Source organism: Chaetura pelagica, unplaced genomic scaffold (assembly GCF_000747805.2).
Source record: "Chaetura pelagica isolate M959 unplaced genomic scaffold, ChaPel_1.0 scaffold49, whole genome shotgun sequence".
Taxonomy (NCBI): Eukaryota; Metazoa; Chordata; class Aves; order Apodiformes; family Apodidae; genus Chaetura; species Chaetura pelagica.
This window is the reverse complement of record NW_009970715.1, coordinates 1,339,208-1,351,510: the sequence shown is the minus strand read 5'-3', so window position 1 is coordinate 1,351,510 and position 12,303 is coordinate 1,339,208. Positions and strand designations below refer to the sequence as shown.

General features: G+C 56.0%; 2 protein-coding genes across 2 annotated transcripts in view; both read left to right on the top strand.

Moving 5' to 3' along the window:
- The window catches only part of ATP2A3 (ATPase, Ca++ transporting, ubiquitous), a 48,852-nt gene extending 45,066 nt beyond the window's left edge, over positions 1–3,786 (top strand). The window contains exon 22 of the mRNA XM_010006059.1: positions 3,779–3,786. Within this exon, the coding sequence (XP_010004361.1) occupies positions 3,779–3,786 (8 nt within the window). The remainder of the gene's footprint in view (positions 1–3,778) is intronic.
- A 608-nt stretch (positions 3,787–4,394) lies between these two features.
- P2RX1 (purinergic receptor P2X, ligand-gated ion channel, 1) overlaps positions 4,395–12,303 on the top strand; it is a 12,361-nt gene continuing 4,452 nt past the window's right edge. The window contains exons 1-7 of the mRNA XM_010006058.1: positions 4,395–4,531; positions 8,111–8,258; positions 8,740–8,811; positions 9,445–9,514; positions 10,020–10,116; positions 10,782–10,862; positions 11,951–11,972. Of these exons, the coding sequence (XP_010004360.1) occupies positions 4,395–4,531; positions 8,111–8,258; positions 8,740–8,811; positions 9,445–9,514; positions 10,020–10,116; positions 10,782–10,862; positions 11,951–11,972 (627 nt within the window). The remainder of the gene's footprint in view (positions 4,532–8,110; positions 8,259–8,739; positions 8,812–9,444; positions 9,515–10,019; positions 10,117–10,781; positions 10,863–11,950; positions 11,973–12,303) is intronic.

Sequence of the window (12,303 nt, the reverse complement as noted above, 5' to 3'; positions counted from 1 at the left end):
CCTGGGCTGGTGGGAGGTGTCCCTGCCCATGCAGGGGGGTTGGAACTGGATGATCTTTAAGGTCCCTTCCAACCCAAACCAGTCTGGGATTCTATGATTCAGAAAGCAGATGTTAACCCCCCACAAAAAAAAACCAACAACAAACAACCCAAAGGTTCCTGTGCCCCGTGACAAGTGTCCAGGGGTCTATGGGATGTGCCTGCCATGTTCCCAGGAGCTGTGATGGGCAGGGGGACATGGGGACCCTTCAGTGCCCTCAGCATCTTGGGCTCGTGTGTTTGCTTTGGTGACGGCTGAACCACCGCCGAGGAATTCCCAGGGAGATGAGGTATTCCCAGGGACACAAGGTATTCCCAGGGACACAAGGTATTCCCAGGGACACAAGGTATTCCCAAGAAGACGTGTTGCCAAAGCAACCAGGGATGGACACACCACTTCCATGCAGTGAGTCCCACCAACCCAACCCATCCCATCTGCCTGGGCCGGGCACGGAGCGGAGCCAGCCCTGCTGGGAGGGAGCGAAGAGAGGTCAAGGACAAGTTAAAATTGGAAAGAAAACTGAACATGCTGTTTCCTAGAACCTTGCTCTGCCAATTTTTTTCCACACACAACCCCCCACCCCCCTTCCTATGGCCAGCAGGGCAGTGTGAGCATCTCCTCTGGCTGGTGAGGGCAGAGAGGGTTGTGGTGGCCAGCATTTCTGGGAAGAGCCACAGACCTCCAGGGGCTCTTCCTGGGAACCACAGCCACTGGAAGTCCCCTTTGCACCCACCATCATATTTCAAATCTCCTGCTCACTGTGTTGTTCCTCCCCAGCCCCAGATCTGCAGCGTGCTGCACATTTTTGTGCTGAAATTCAGAGCTGCACTCTGGGAGCTGCCAAGCGTGAGTCTGGATTGTGTAATGAGCCTCATCTATAATTTTTATTTTTGCCTCCCTCAAGAAGCTTTTGGAAGAGCCTGGAAAGACCTGGTAGCTTTTCTTCCCACCATGGCTTTGCTTTCCTGGATGTGGGTGGGCTTGAGCCTTGTGCAGAGACCTTCAGACTCTCCTCTTTGTGCCCCAGCAGATCCTCCATCCTCTGAGTCCCTGTCCCAGCTCAACACAAGGATCAACTCATGGTTCCAAATGTCTCTCTTAAAATTACTATGTGGTTTGGGTTTTTTTGTTTGGTTTGGGGATTTTTTGCATTTTTCTCTCCACAGCTCCCAGCAGAGGGTGGGTTTGTTGAGTGGGGAGGAACAAGGAGCTGCTTTTGCAGCTGAGTCCTGTGCTAAGTGCTGCTGGGGCTGCCCTCAGAGGGTTCCCCAACCCTCTGTGCCCTGGGTGTCTGACCTGGCTGGTGCTGAAGGAGATGCTGGATGAGCCCAAGCCCAGTGCTGGGGACTGGGCGATGCTGGTTGGTCCAGGAGAGCACTTGGACAAACTGATCCTGCTGTTTGCAACCAAACCAGGGGCTTTAGTGCCTCATTGGCTGTTGCTGCTTCATTTTCCCCTCCTGTGGGCAGTGGAGCTAGATGGGCTCATTTTCCTTTCCACTATCCAGTTTTGTCCTTTGTGTCTCCCATGTTGTTCCATCAAACCCCATGTGGTCCCACATTTGGGTGGTGCTGGGGGGTCAAACCCCTTCTGTGTCCAGGGCAAACCCAGCCTTGGTGCCCAGGACCTGCTGCAGCCCAGCTCATGATGCCACTGCTCCTCAGGCTTTGCACCTCAGCAGCCCCAGGGCTTCCCACCTGCTGGGAACATACAAAGGTTGTTCAGAGGAAGTGCCTGTGAGGGTATAAGTCCAAGTTTCTGTCTGCAGGAAACCAAGGTAAGAACATCCCTGAGGTCCCAGCTGCTCTGCCCTCTGGGCTGCACCAAACACAGGGCACTTGGAAAACCCTTTTCCCAGTCATTTTGTTATTATGGTGATTTTTTTTTATAAGTGAGGCACTAGAGTGATGTGTTTACTGTCCCAGCAGGTTGTTGCCAGGGGAAAGCAAGCTGGGAGCATCCACCAGGACAGCCCAGCCATGGGGCTGCACAAGCCCCAAGCAGCACAGCCCCAGGACCTCAGCATCTCCTGGCAAGCAGCCACCCTGTCTGAGCAGGTCATTTAAGGAGTGAGCAGCCCAAGCAGAGCACTTCCCCAGGACAACCAGCTGGCAGAGGCAGGGAGGGGGACTAGGGGTGTGCAGGGCACTGTCCCAGGCACAGCAGCCAGCCAGGTTGGCTCCACACCCCTGGGCTGCTGTGGGACCAGGAGGCTGAGCAGTGCCAGCCCAAAGCCATGAACTGCCCTGTGATAAAGTCATTCAAGGAGGGGCAAACCCAGCCATGGCTTGTGAGCCCCAGAGGGCTGGGATAGTTTTCAAACCCGGGGCCAGGAGGGTGCCCAGCAGCCCTGGAGAAGACCCAGGCCCATGGTGCTCCTGTGCAGGGATCCCCTGCTCCCCACATCTCCCAACCACATCCAGGGGGTCCAGCCCCACTCACCAGCTACAAGATGGCTCCAAGAGATACCAAAATGGGAGATGCCCAGTATCTCCCAATGGAAAATATTTCAGCTAAATCCACCCTACGACCATTTTATTGACTCCAACTACCAGAGAGAAGGTTAGAAGTGACTCTTTTACAAGTCATTTTGCTGTTAAATTTAGCTGTCCTATTTTCATTATCCCCATGGCTTTGGCAAGGGTGAGCAGCCTTCCCTAAAAGGCCTCGTTTCATACAGTAAGTTATTTGCTTCTCTCCTGACAGATATCTAAGCTTATAAGGTTTGTCTGCTCTGCTCAATAGCAGTATCAGCCCTCAATCTTAGATGATTAGCATCAGCATTTCAGTTTGGCTCTTGGGTCCCCATCTAGGAGCTTTCCTTTGGGGGCAGTGGGATGGTGTAAAGTGAGATCACGTAATGTGGGATCATCTCACTTGGATGCCCAAGCTTTATGGTATGCCCAAGGGTTTTGGAATAAATGGTTTGTCTGCTTTCCCCCCTCCCTGTTTTCCCTATTGCCCAGCAAAGAGAATGGATTTGTTCCATCCATTTCATGGTTGTCAGGTCTGCAAAATATTGGTAGGTCAACGTGGTGCCAAAGCAATGGGCAACCGAAGATGAAAGGTGATGATATGAAAAGAAATGTCCAGGAAAGGAAAGGATTTATCCCAGCAGGTTGAACTTTTCCATATTTCCAGAACTATTTTCCCCTGTAGAGAGGGACCTTGTCCCAGCTTCAATGGCCACAGAGGGTCACCACCTCCTCTGAGGTTTGGGAGGCAGCAGATGCACCAGGAATGCTCCTGGGATGGATCCTGTCCTTGTGGGGAGGGCTGACCCTGCTGGGCTTTAAGCTTTTTTTGGGGGAAACATCCTCTGTTTCCCTCAAAAGCAGCCTTAGGGCTCCCCAGCCAAGAGCTCACCCCGTGGGGCTGTGGCCTCCAGGGTCCCCATCCACACCCTTGGCCAAAAAAACCCAAACAACCCTCCTCCCAAAGCCTCCCATGGCACTGCTGCTGGCCCCCAAATCCCATGTGCAGACTCAGAGAGGCTCCCTGTGCCCACAGCATCCCTTGCCATGCCCCAGCCTTTCAGGAAATGCTGGAAATGCTTCGACATGTGCCCAGCCCAGCCCATGTGAGCACTGGGAACCAGCCAAGCCCTGGCTGGGCAGCCTGGCTGCTGGAGGGGGACAAGCCAGACACCCCCCCCCCCCTCCACGGGCTGACTCCAAATTGCTGGGATGGGGGTTCTGAGCCCCCACCTTCCCCTTTCCTGACCCTTTTCCTGGGGCAGCTTTTTGAGGGACAGAGCAGGGAAGTGAGGGAAAGGACAGGGTTGGGGACAGGGGGACACAGGCATTCCCCCCCCACACAGCCTGAAGTAGCAGCAGGAGAGATGATCCCCCAGTGCCTGAAGTCTTCTCCTGGGACCCCCACCACCTCCTCCCCCCCTCCATTGCCTCCAGGGATGCTGGCTGGTCCCTGCCCTTCTGTCCCCATGGCAACGGTGTCCTGGGTGCTCCGTCCTGCCCGGGTGGCATGTGGGCTTGGCAGTGGGGTGGCCTTGCAGCCTCCACACCCCGTCCCACCCCCGGACCATGTAGGGCACCAGCTGCTCCCAGCCCAGAGCTTATAGGAAGAGGAAACCCCGTCTTTGCCCAGAAGAGGAAACCAGACAGCCCAGATGTGCACCAAGCGACGCCGATAGCATTTCTGGCATTTCTTTTCTCTTCTTTTGCTTGTTTGTTTGGTTTTTTTTTTATTTATTATTATTATTTGTCTGTGTCTTGGGGTTTGTTTTTTTTCCTCCCCTCCTCCTCTCTGCAAACAGAGGAGCTGCTGGAGCAGGAGACACGGCCCAGCCCGGGGGACAGTGAGCAGTGGGGCTGTGGCCCAGCTCCAGAGCAGCCATGGGGCAGAAGTGCATGGACAAGGTGTCTGCCTTCCTCTTCGAGTATGACACCCCCAGGATGGTGCTGGTGAGGAACAAGAAGGTGGGACTGACCTTCCGGCTGATCCAGCTCATCGTCCTGGCGTACATCATCGGGTAAGGCCCCCCAGGCCCTGCTCCCCCCCAGCTCCAGGCTTGGCCACCAGTTTAAAAAGCAACAGAGATGGAGGGGCTCATGTATCCCCTGCATCCTGATCCAGGGGGGGTTTTCTTGCTGATAGCATCTCATCCCCCTGGCCGTGGCCATTCCCGGGCAGCCTGGTGTCCTACTGTGAGTCTTCCAGTATTCCCAAGCAGCCTGGTGTCCTACTGTGGGTCTCCTCCTGTGGGTCTTCCAGCATTCCCAAGCAGCTTGGTGTCCTACTGTGGGTCTCCTCCTGTGGGTCTTCCAGCATTCCCAAGCAGCTTGGTGTCCTCCCATGGGTCTTCCAGCATTCCCAGGCAGCCTGGCGTCCTCCCGTGGGTCTTCCAGTATTCCCAGGCAGCTTGGTGTCCTACTGTGGGTCTTCCAGCATTCCCAGGCAGCCTGGTGTCCTACTGTGGGTCTTCCAGCATTCCCAGGCAGCCTGGTGTCCTACTGTGGGTCTCCTCCTGTGGGTCTTCCAGCATTCCCAGGCAGCTTGGTGTCCTACTGTGGGTCCTCCAGCATTCCCAAGCAGCTTGGTGTCCTCCTGTGGGTCTTCCAGCATTCCCAGGCAGCTTGGTGTCCCACTGTGGGTCTTCCAGAGGGTCTCCCAGTCCCCACAGGCTCCCCAGGAGTGGGTAGGAAGCTGCTCCCTGCCCAGCCCTGCTGCGTGTGCCGGGGCCCCGGCTCCTCGCTGAGCCACGTCCAAATACCTCTCGAGCTGCTGGATGGTGGCCTGAGAGTCTGTTGTTATTTTTATTTTTCATTTATATTAAAGAAGAGGCATTTGGGGCCAGGGAGATGATTTGTGAGCCCCGAGCGGCGGGAGGCAGGGCCATAAATCTTCCCCCAGCCCGTCCCTGGGGCTGGGATGGAGCTGGGATGGAGCTGCTCTCCAAAGCCCCGGGTTGCTTGGATGGTGGGAGGCAGCACCAGGAGCAGCTGCTTCCAAAGGGCAGCAGGAGGGTGGGTGTCCTTGGGTGCCCCAGGGCTGGGGCTGCTCCTGCCTCGGAAATTCAGTCACAGAATGATGACATTTTTGGAGTTGGAAGGGACCTTTAAAGATCATCCAGATCCAACCCCCCTGCATGGGCAGGGACACCTCCCACCAGCCCAGGTTGCTCCAAGCCCCATCCAACCTGCCCTTCAACACTGCCAGGGATGGAGCCCCCACAACATCTCTGGGCAGCCTGTTCCAGGGTCTCCCCACCCTCACACTGAAGAATCCCCTTGTGCCTTGGGGTGTGATGGGTGGGAACAGTGCAAACATCTTTGCTGTGCCCCCCTGGCTGCTGGGAGCTCAGCCCTGGAGAGAGGGACCAGCTCCCTCCCAGTGGGAAGAGTCCCATGGCATGAGGTTTGCAGGGAGGAGGGGGGTGGGTCTGGCCATGAACTGGAGAAAATGGGTGTTTTTGGGGGTGCCAGGGGACAAGTGCAGCCCAAAGGAGAGGCTCCCAGGGGTCAGTGCAAGTGAGGGGCTGTGCCCATCTGGCTTTTAGCCCAGATCCGCTGGGAAGGGGGACAAGCTCCCCAGGGTGGTCATCATGGGACCCCATCAGCGATCCCACCCTGCTCACCAGCAGGTTGGGTGATCCTCATCCCTTGAGCTGGGGCCTCAAGGAAGTTCAATTGCAACTGCACTGGCTCCAGACTGGTGTTACTGGGAGCAATGCTGGCTCTCCCAAGGGCTGACCCCTGGAAAACCCCAGTCCCAGCAAACCCAGCCAGGGGCAGCAGCTCCTGCCAGGAGGAACCAGCAGAGACGGGGCTTCCTAAGGAAACCAGGCTTAAGCAACCCAGCTAAATGGGGACAGGAGGGAGCAAAAAGAGAACCAACTCAGGGAGGTGACAGCCAGGGGTGAGGGGAGGAGGTTGCTGTGATGCAATTCCCACATTTTTGCTGTCTCAGTGGGCTCAGGCTTCCTTAGCAAGGGGCTGCCCATAGCCCCACTGACCATGGGCATCTCCTGGCTGCCCCTGCACTGCCTCCAGCTCCCACCCCACTCCCAGCCACCACTCTGGGTGTTTTCCCTTCTTTGAGAGCAAATTCAGCAGGGCAATGTTTATTTCTTTGCAGTTACCCCAGAGGAACAACTTGGGTTCCCCCCCTGGCAGCAGGAGGGGGGTGCTGGGCTGGTGGGAGCTGGTGGGTGGCTGTGCTGGCAGGACCTGGGGTTGGCCCTTCCTGGTGCTGGAGTTATCCTTGGGGAGCAGCTCTGTCCTCCACCTGCTCTTCTTCCTGCAGAGCTCAGGGGCTCCCCACCCCACTTTAGGGCTTGAATTTCCTGAGAGCCTGGTGTGCAGGGAGCTGCGGGCTGAGCCCCAAGATGGGGCCCCCAGGGAGGAGGGTTTGGTGACTCCACCACGTGGGGGATGTGGCACCAAGGGACTTTTTTCTGTGGCTTTTGTCACACGACAGGGTGTGCCCTGTGTGCCTGCAGACGCCCCTGCCAGGGAGGGAAGAGGTGGCAGAGGCTGCACCAGAGGCAGATTTAGGGAAACGCTCCCCCATGGGGACACCAGCTCCTGGGGGACAAAACCCAGTGTAACCAGTGTCACCCATTGTGTGCCCCTGCCTTGGAGAAGGAGGTTGGATCTGGGGGTCCCAGCTGGGGTGGCAGCAGTGCTGAATTCCTGCTCCCATCCCCGGGTCCTGGGGCAGATGCCACCCCTGGAGCACCTGGCCCAGGATGGTCCGGGAGCACCAAACCCCAGGAGGCTCCAGCACCAGATCTCCTGGCAGCACCTGGAGTTCCCCCCTTTTCTTTTTTCCCCTCCCTGGGGGTCAGGTGCTGGGGGGTCAGGCTGACACCTCAGGCTTCCACCACGGGCAGCTCCTGCCTCTGTCCCTGCCAGCGGGACCGGCACTTGGGGACAAAACCCAGATCTCTCCTTTTTTAGCACCAGGAACGTTCCGCGCTCCCCGGGATGGTTCTCTGCCCATGTTTATAGTCTCCCTGAGTCAGAGTTAATCCAGCAGCAGCTTGTTTATGCCATAGGTTAAATAGTGTCAGGAGCAGGGCCTGATGACTGGGCTGGGAAAAGAGGGGAGGGCCAGAGCAGTGTCCCCAGCCCTGCTCCTGCTGCCTTCCTGCAGCCAGACCCACAGCTCCCTGGTTCCCTTTGCTGGGTGGGGAATGGGGAGCCTGGACATGAGCTGTGACCAGGCTTGTTCCTGTCTTGGCCCTGGAGGCACTGACTTCTGGAGAGTGCCTGGGAGGTGGATCAGGAAGAAGTAGGTGGGTGGAAGAGCCCAGCAAAGCTGCAAACCTGCCAAGGGGCTGCTGGCCACCCTGCTCCACCTGCCTCAACCATAAAACGTGTCCCAGGCCCTAAAATATACCACCCCAGCATGGAAGGCAGGTCCCACCTGCCTCGGGCAGAGGGTGGGAGAGCTCAGCAACCCTCATCCAGCTGGAGGAAACTGGGCAAATCAACCCCCAGGTAAGACTTGTAACAGGAACCCCAGCCTGCAGGGATGTGCTTGGACTTGGGGCTCCTGCAGGTGGGTGCTGGTGGCCACGCTCACCCCACTGCCTTTCCCTGTCCAGGTGGGTTTTCCTCTACGAGAAGGGTTACCAGTCTCAGGACAGTGTTGTCAGCTCAGTCTCGGTGAAGATGAAAGGCCTGACGGTGACCAACGAGAGTGTCATGGGCCCTCACATCTGGGATGTGGTGGATTATGTTTTCCCACCCCAGGTAAGGAGGCCAGGGTGGGTGGGGGGGATTGTTTTTCTGTCCCAACAGCCACTTGTCCCCAGGTGCCAGGGTGCAGGGAACACTTTCCAGGGCACCAAGCGTGACGTGGTGTCCCCGTGGTGGAAAGCAAAGTTGCTCCTGCCACAAACTTCTGCCCACAGAGCAGCCCTGGGGAGCTTTCAGTGCTTGGGACTCACCATGGATGATGGGGCATGTTTGAGACCTCCCCCCAAAAAAAGATCAAGGCTCCTCTGTTGCCTCCAGATGACTGTGTCAGGCAGCCATGGGGGACCTGCAGCTCCCCAGGGCCACAACAACTTCCCCAGCTGTGGTGGAGGAGGGTGGAGGATCCAAAGCTGGGGAGAAAGGTGCCATCTGCCTGGATATGACCCTGTGGTTTGGGTTCCCCACCTCTTGCCCCAGGGAGAGGCTCCTTGCACAGACTCCACCAGGAAATGCAGTGCTGGCTGTGTCTCCACAGGGGGACAGCTCGTTCGTGGTGATGACCAACTTCATCATCACCCCTGGACAGAAACAAGGAACCTGCCCAGAGGTAAACACACTGGCTTCCTTCAGCACCTTCAGCTTCTGTCATTCCAGGGGTGGTGGTGGTGGCACTGGGGGAAGTTTTCCTGACATTGAGAGGTTTTGTAAAAGCCTGAGCCTGGCCCTGTGTTGTTGTTCCTGACCTGCAAGTGCTGCATGAAGGCTTTTGTTTTGCTAAATAGCCAGTACCCATCTGAGTTTCCTTCCTTCTGAGATGATCGAGCAGATCAGGCTTGAGGCTTAAATAAAAGCATCTGCCTGAAGTTAAAAAAACATAAATCCCCTTTTTTTCCTGCTTATTCTGGACATTCTTGTCTGGGAAGTGGTGTATGGATCAGACATTGGGAGGGACTTCCCAGGGAAGTGGGGGTGGCACCATCCCTGGAGGTGTTCCAGGAAAGGCTGGATGTGGCACTTGGTGCCTTGGTCTGGAGATGTGATGGTGTTGGTCATAGGCTGGACTTGATGATCTTCAAGGTCCCTTCCAGCCTTGGTGATTCTGTGATTTTGGGATGGACGAGGCTCTGGCTGCAGCTGAGCAGTGTTTCCCCCATGGAAACCACTTCCTGGTGAGGCAGGAGGGCCAGAGGGATGGAAGGGCAGGGTGTGATGCTGAGAGGTGGCTGCTTTCTCCCAACAGCTGCCAGATGCTGGGCCCTGCAAGCAGGACAGTGACTGCACCAAAGGGAAATACAGTCGCCAGGGACAAGGTAGGGGACACAGAGCCCTCAGAGTGCTCTGGTGAAGCTGCAGGGCTGGGGTGTTTGGGAGGGGTACCCACTTTAGAGCACCACTGATGGGGCTTGGGAAAAGCCCTTGATGTGCTGGGTCCCACCTGGGCTGGCCCTGCTTTCCTCTTCTGAAAGAGCTGCAAGAAGCTCTGCCAACAAAAAGGTGATCAAGACCAAACTGTGTTCCCCAGGCTGCTCCTCTGCCAGCAAACTGGCACTTCCTGAGGAGTATTTTAGCAAGAAATACCCAGTGGTTCCCAGTTTAGCAAGAACAGTTGTTCCCTTGTGTCAGATAAACCCCAGCCCTGAGCTGGGAGGCCACAATTAATTACCCTTCTTATAGAAGGGCACCAAAACCCTGAGTTTGTGGTGCCTTGGATGTCTGTGGCAGGGCTGAAGCTCCAGTCAGATCCCATCTATCCCAGTGGGAGGCTGGGATTTCCCAGTATCCAGGGCTGTGGGCAGCTGTCTTCCTTTTCCACAGGGCTGATGACAGGCAAGTGTGTGCATTTCAACAGCTCTGTGAAGACCTGTGAGATCTTTGGCTGGTGCCCTGCTGAAGATGATGGCTACGTTCCTAAGTAAGGAATCATCTCATTGTCCCCTCTGCCACCCTGGTGCCACCCCAGCAGCACCTGATGTTGGACAGAGCTGCTTGCTAAATGCAGCCCATTGTCCCCATGGACTTTGTGTCTCTCCTGGGGTGGTTTGCTCCTCACCTTGCTGGCAGCTCACCCTGTCCCTGCTGGGTGCTCTGGGCATGGACCAGCAGTCCCCATCTATCCTCTTTACCTTCAGAGTAAAGTTGTGCTCTGCCCATGACTCCTTCACCTCCAGCCTCCATGGGCCACTGTGAAGCATCTAAAACCCCTGGTAGATGCAAAGTCCTGTTCCTCCCTGCCTCCCTTCCCACAGGGGGGGCACAGGGACAACCACAGGTGCACCAAGGAGCCCAGAGAAGCACAGAGGCCCTTCCAGACACTTTTTTTTTTGGTGCTTTTTTTGGATTTCTTAACTGAAATCCCAGCACCTTACTCCCTCATTTTCCCTAACAGGCACTTCCATCCTTCCTTGGGGCTTTTCTGAACCTCAGTGAGGTCTTTCACTTAGGAAGGAAAGGGGTGAGATCACCAGTTTTTCTGGGTCCTGTTCATCCCTGTTGGGATGGATGTTCACCAAATGGGGCTTTCTCTGGAGGCCAGAGAGCTGAGTGATGGCCACATGTCACAACACTTGTGTTTTTCAGACCTGCCCTGTTGTCAGAAGCAGAGAATTTCACCTTGTTCATCAAGAACAGCATCACCTTCCCCAGGTTCAAGGTGTTCAGGTAAGGGAAGGCACAGGGGGATGGCTCCTGCCATCAAACCATGGGTGTAGCTGGATGCTTGATCTCAACCATTCCCCATCAGTGAGCCCAGGACTCCTCTAACTGCTGCACTGATCACCAGATTAGCTGATCAGAACCAAGGCATTTTCCCTCCCTTCCAAGTCTGTCCCACCTCAGCTGGTAAGCTGTGGTTACAGGAAAGATGATTTCTGGAATTCACGTCCTCTGAGTTACCTTCACATGATGAACATGAGAACACAGCTTCTCCAGTTCTTCATTTTTCTTCTCCCTTCTCCTCCCTGAAGAGAACAGTAAAATACTGCCTGGCACGGTGGGGGTTGAGCAGCCAGGGCACGTTTGGTGCCTAAAAGGGAGCAGAAGGTCCCTCTCAACACCATAGTTCCCACCTGTTTCTGCAAGGGGTTGTAGGGCCAGCCCTGAGGTCGTGCCACCAGCTGAAGGTGTGCATGAAGGAAGCTTTGTGGTGACACTGGCTGTGTGTCTGGTTTGGAACAAGTGGACAGAAGCTGCTTGTGCTGAAGGTGGCAGATTCTTGCTGATTGTATCCCTGGGCTGTGGGGGTTACATGCCTGGCAGGCTTGAGCCAACCTTGTTCTGCACCCAGGAAGGTGGCAGGGAGAGGAGATTTCCCCACCAGTGGCCAAGAGAGGTGGCAGCCTGAGCAAGGACAGGCAAGAGAGGGGACACTGTAGGGACAGAAGGTCTGGGGAGTTGCAGGCAGCCAGGCTGGCTCTGCTGCAGGGGCTGAGCTGTCTGGGGTCATGGAGAAACTTCCTGCCTTTGATCATTGCTGCTCATTAACCCTTGAGCATAAATGATGGGACAGGGTTGAGCAAGACACAAGCCTTCCAAGCATCTGGGGCAGGGAGGCTTCACAGAAGGATTATTTTTAGAAGAACAGAGCAGGGTGGAAGGCAAGAGGTTGTCCATTCCTTTTCACCCTGCTAGAGGAGATGGCAAAATCCAGCTAAATGTAAAAGCTGTGGGATCCATGAGCTGTCCCAGATAAAAACTGTTGGTGCCAGGAGCATTGTCCATGTTCACAGGTTGCCATGTGAATGGGAGAGGCAGCTGGGAGGGATGGTGGAAGTCACAGGAGGGTTTGGAAAGCTGAGGAATGAGACAGAGGGGTGCTAGAAAAGGTGAGCACAGGCAGGTGTGTGCTGGGTTTGGGCAGCAGGCAAAGCAGCAAAGCTAAAGCAGGGGTGGAGAACATTTCCAGGAAAGGAAACAGCAGAGAAGCTTCCTCTGCAGGAGCAGGTCCAGGGGAAAGGAGTTGCTGATGGGGTGGGAGAAACCAGGCAGGGCTGGAGGAAAGGGCCCACTCTCCATGTGTGAGGTTTGATGGGCCTGTGGGGTTGGAGAGTGAGGCCCTGAGGCTTTGACTCACTGGGCTTTGAGCAACAGGCTGGACCAGGCA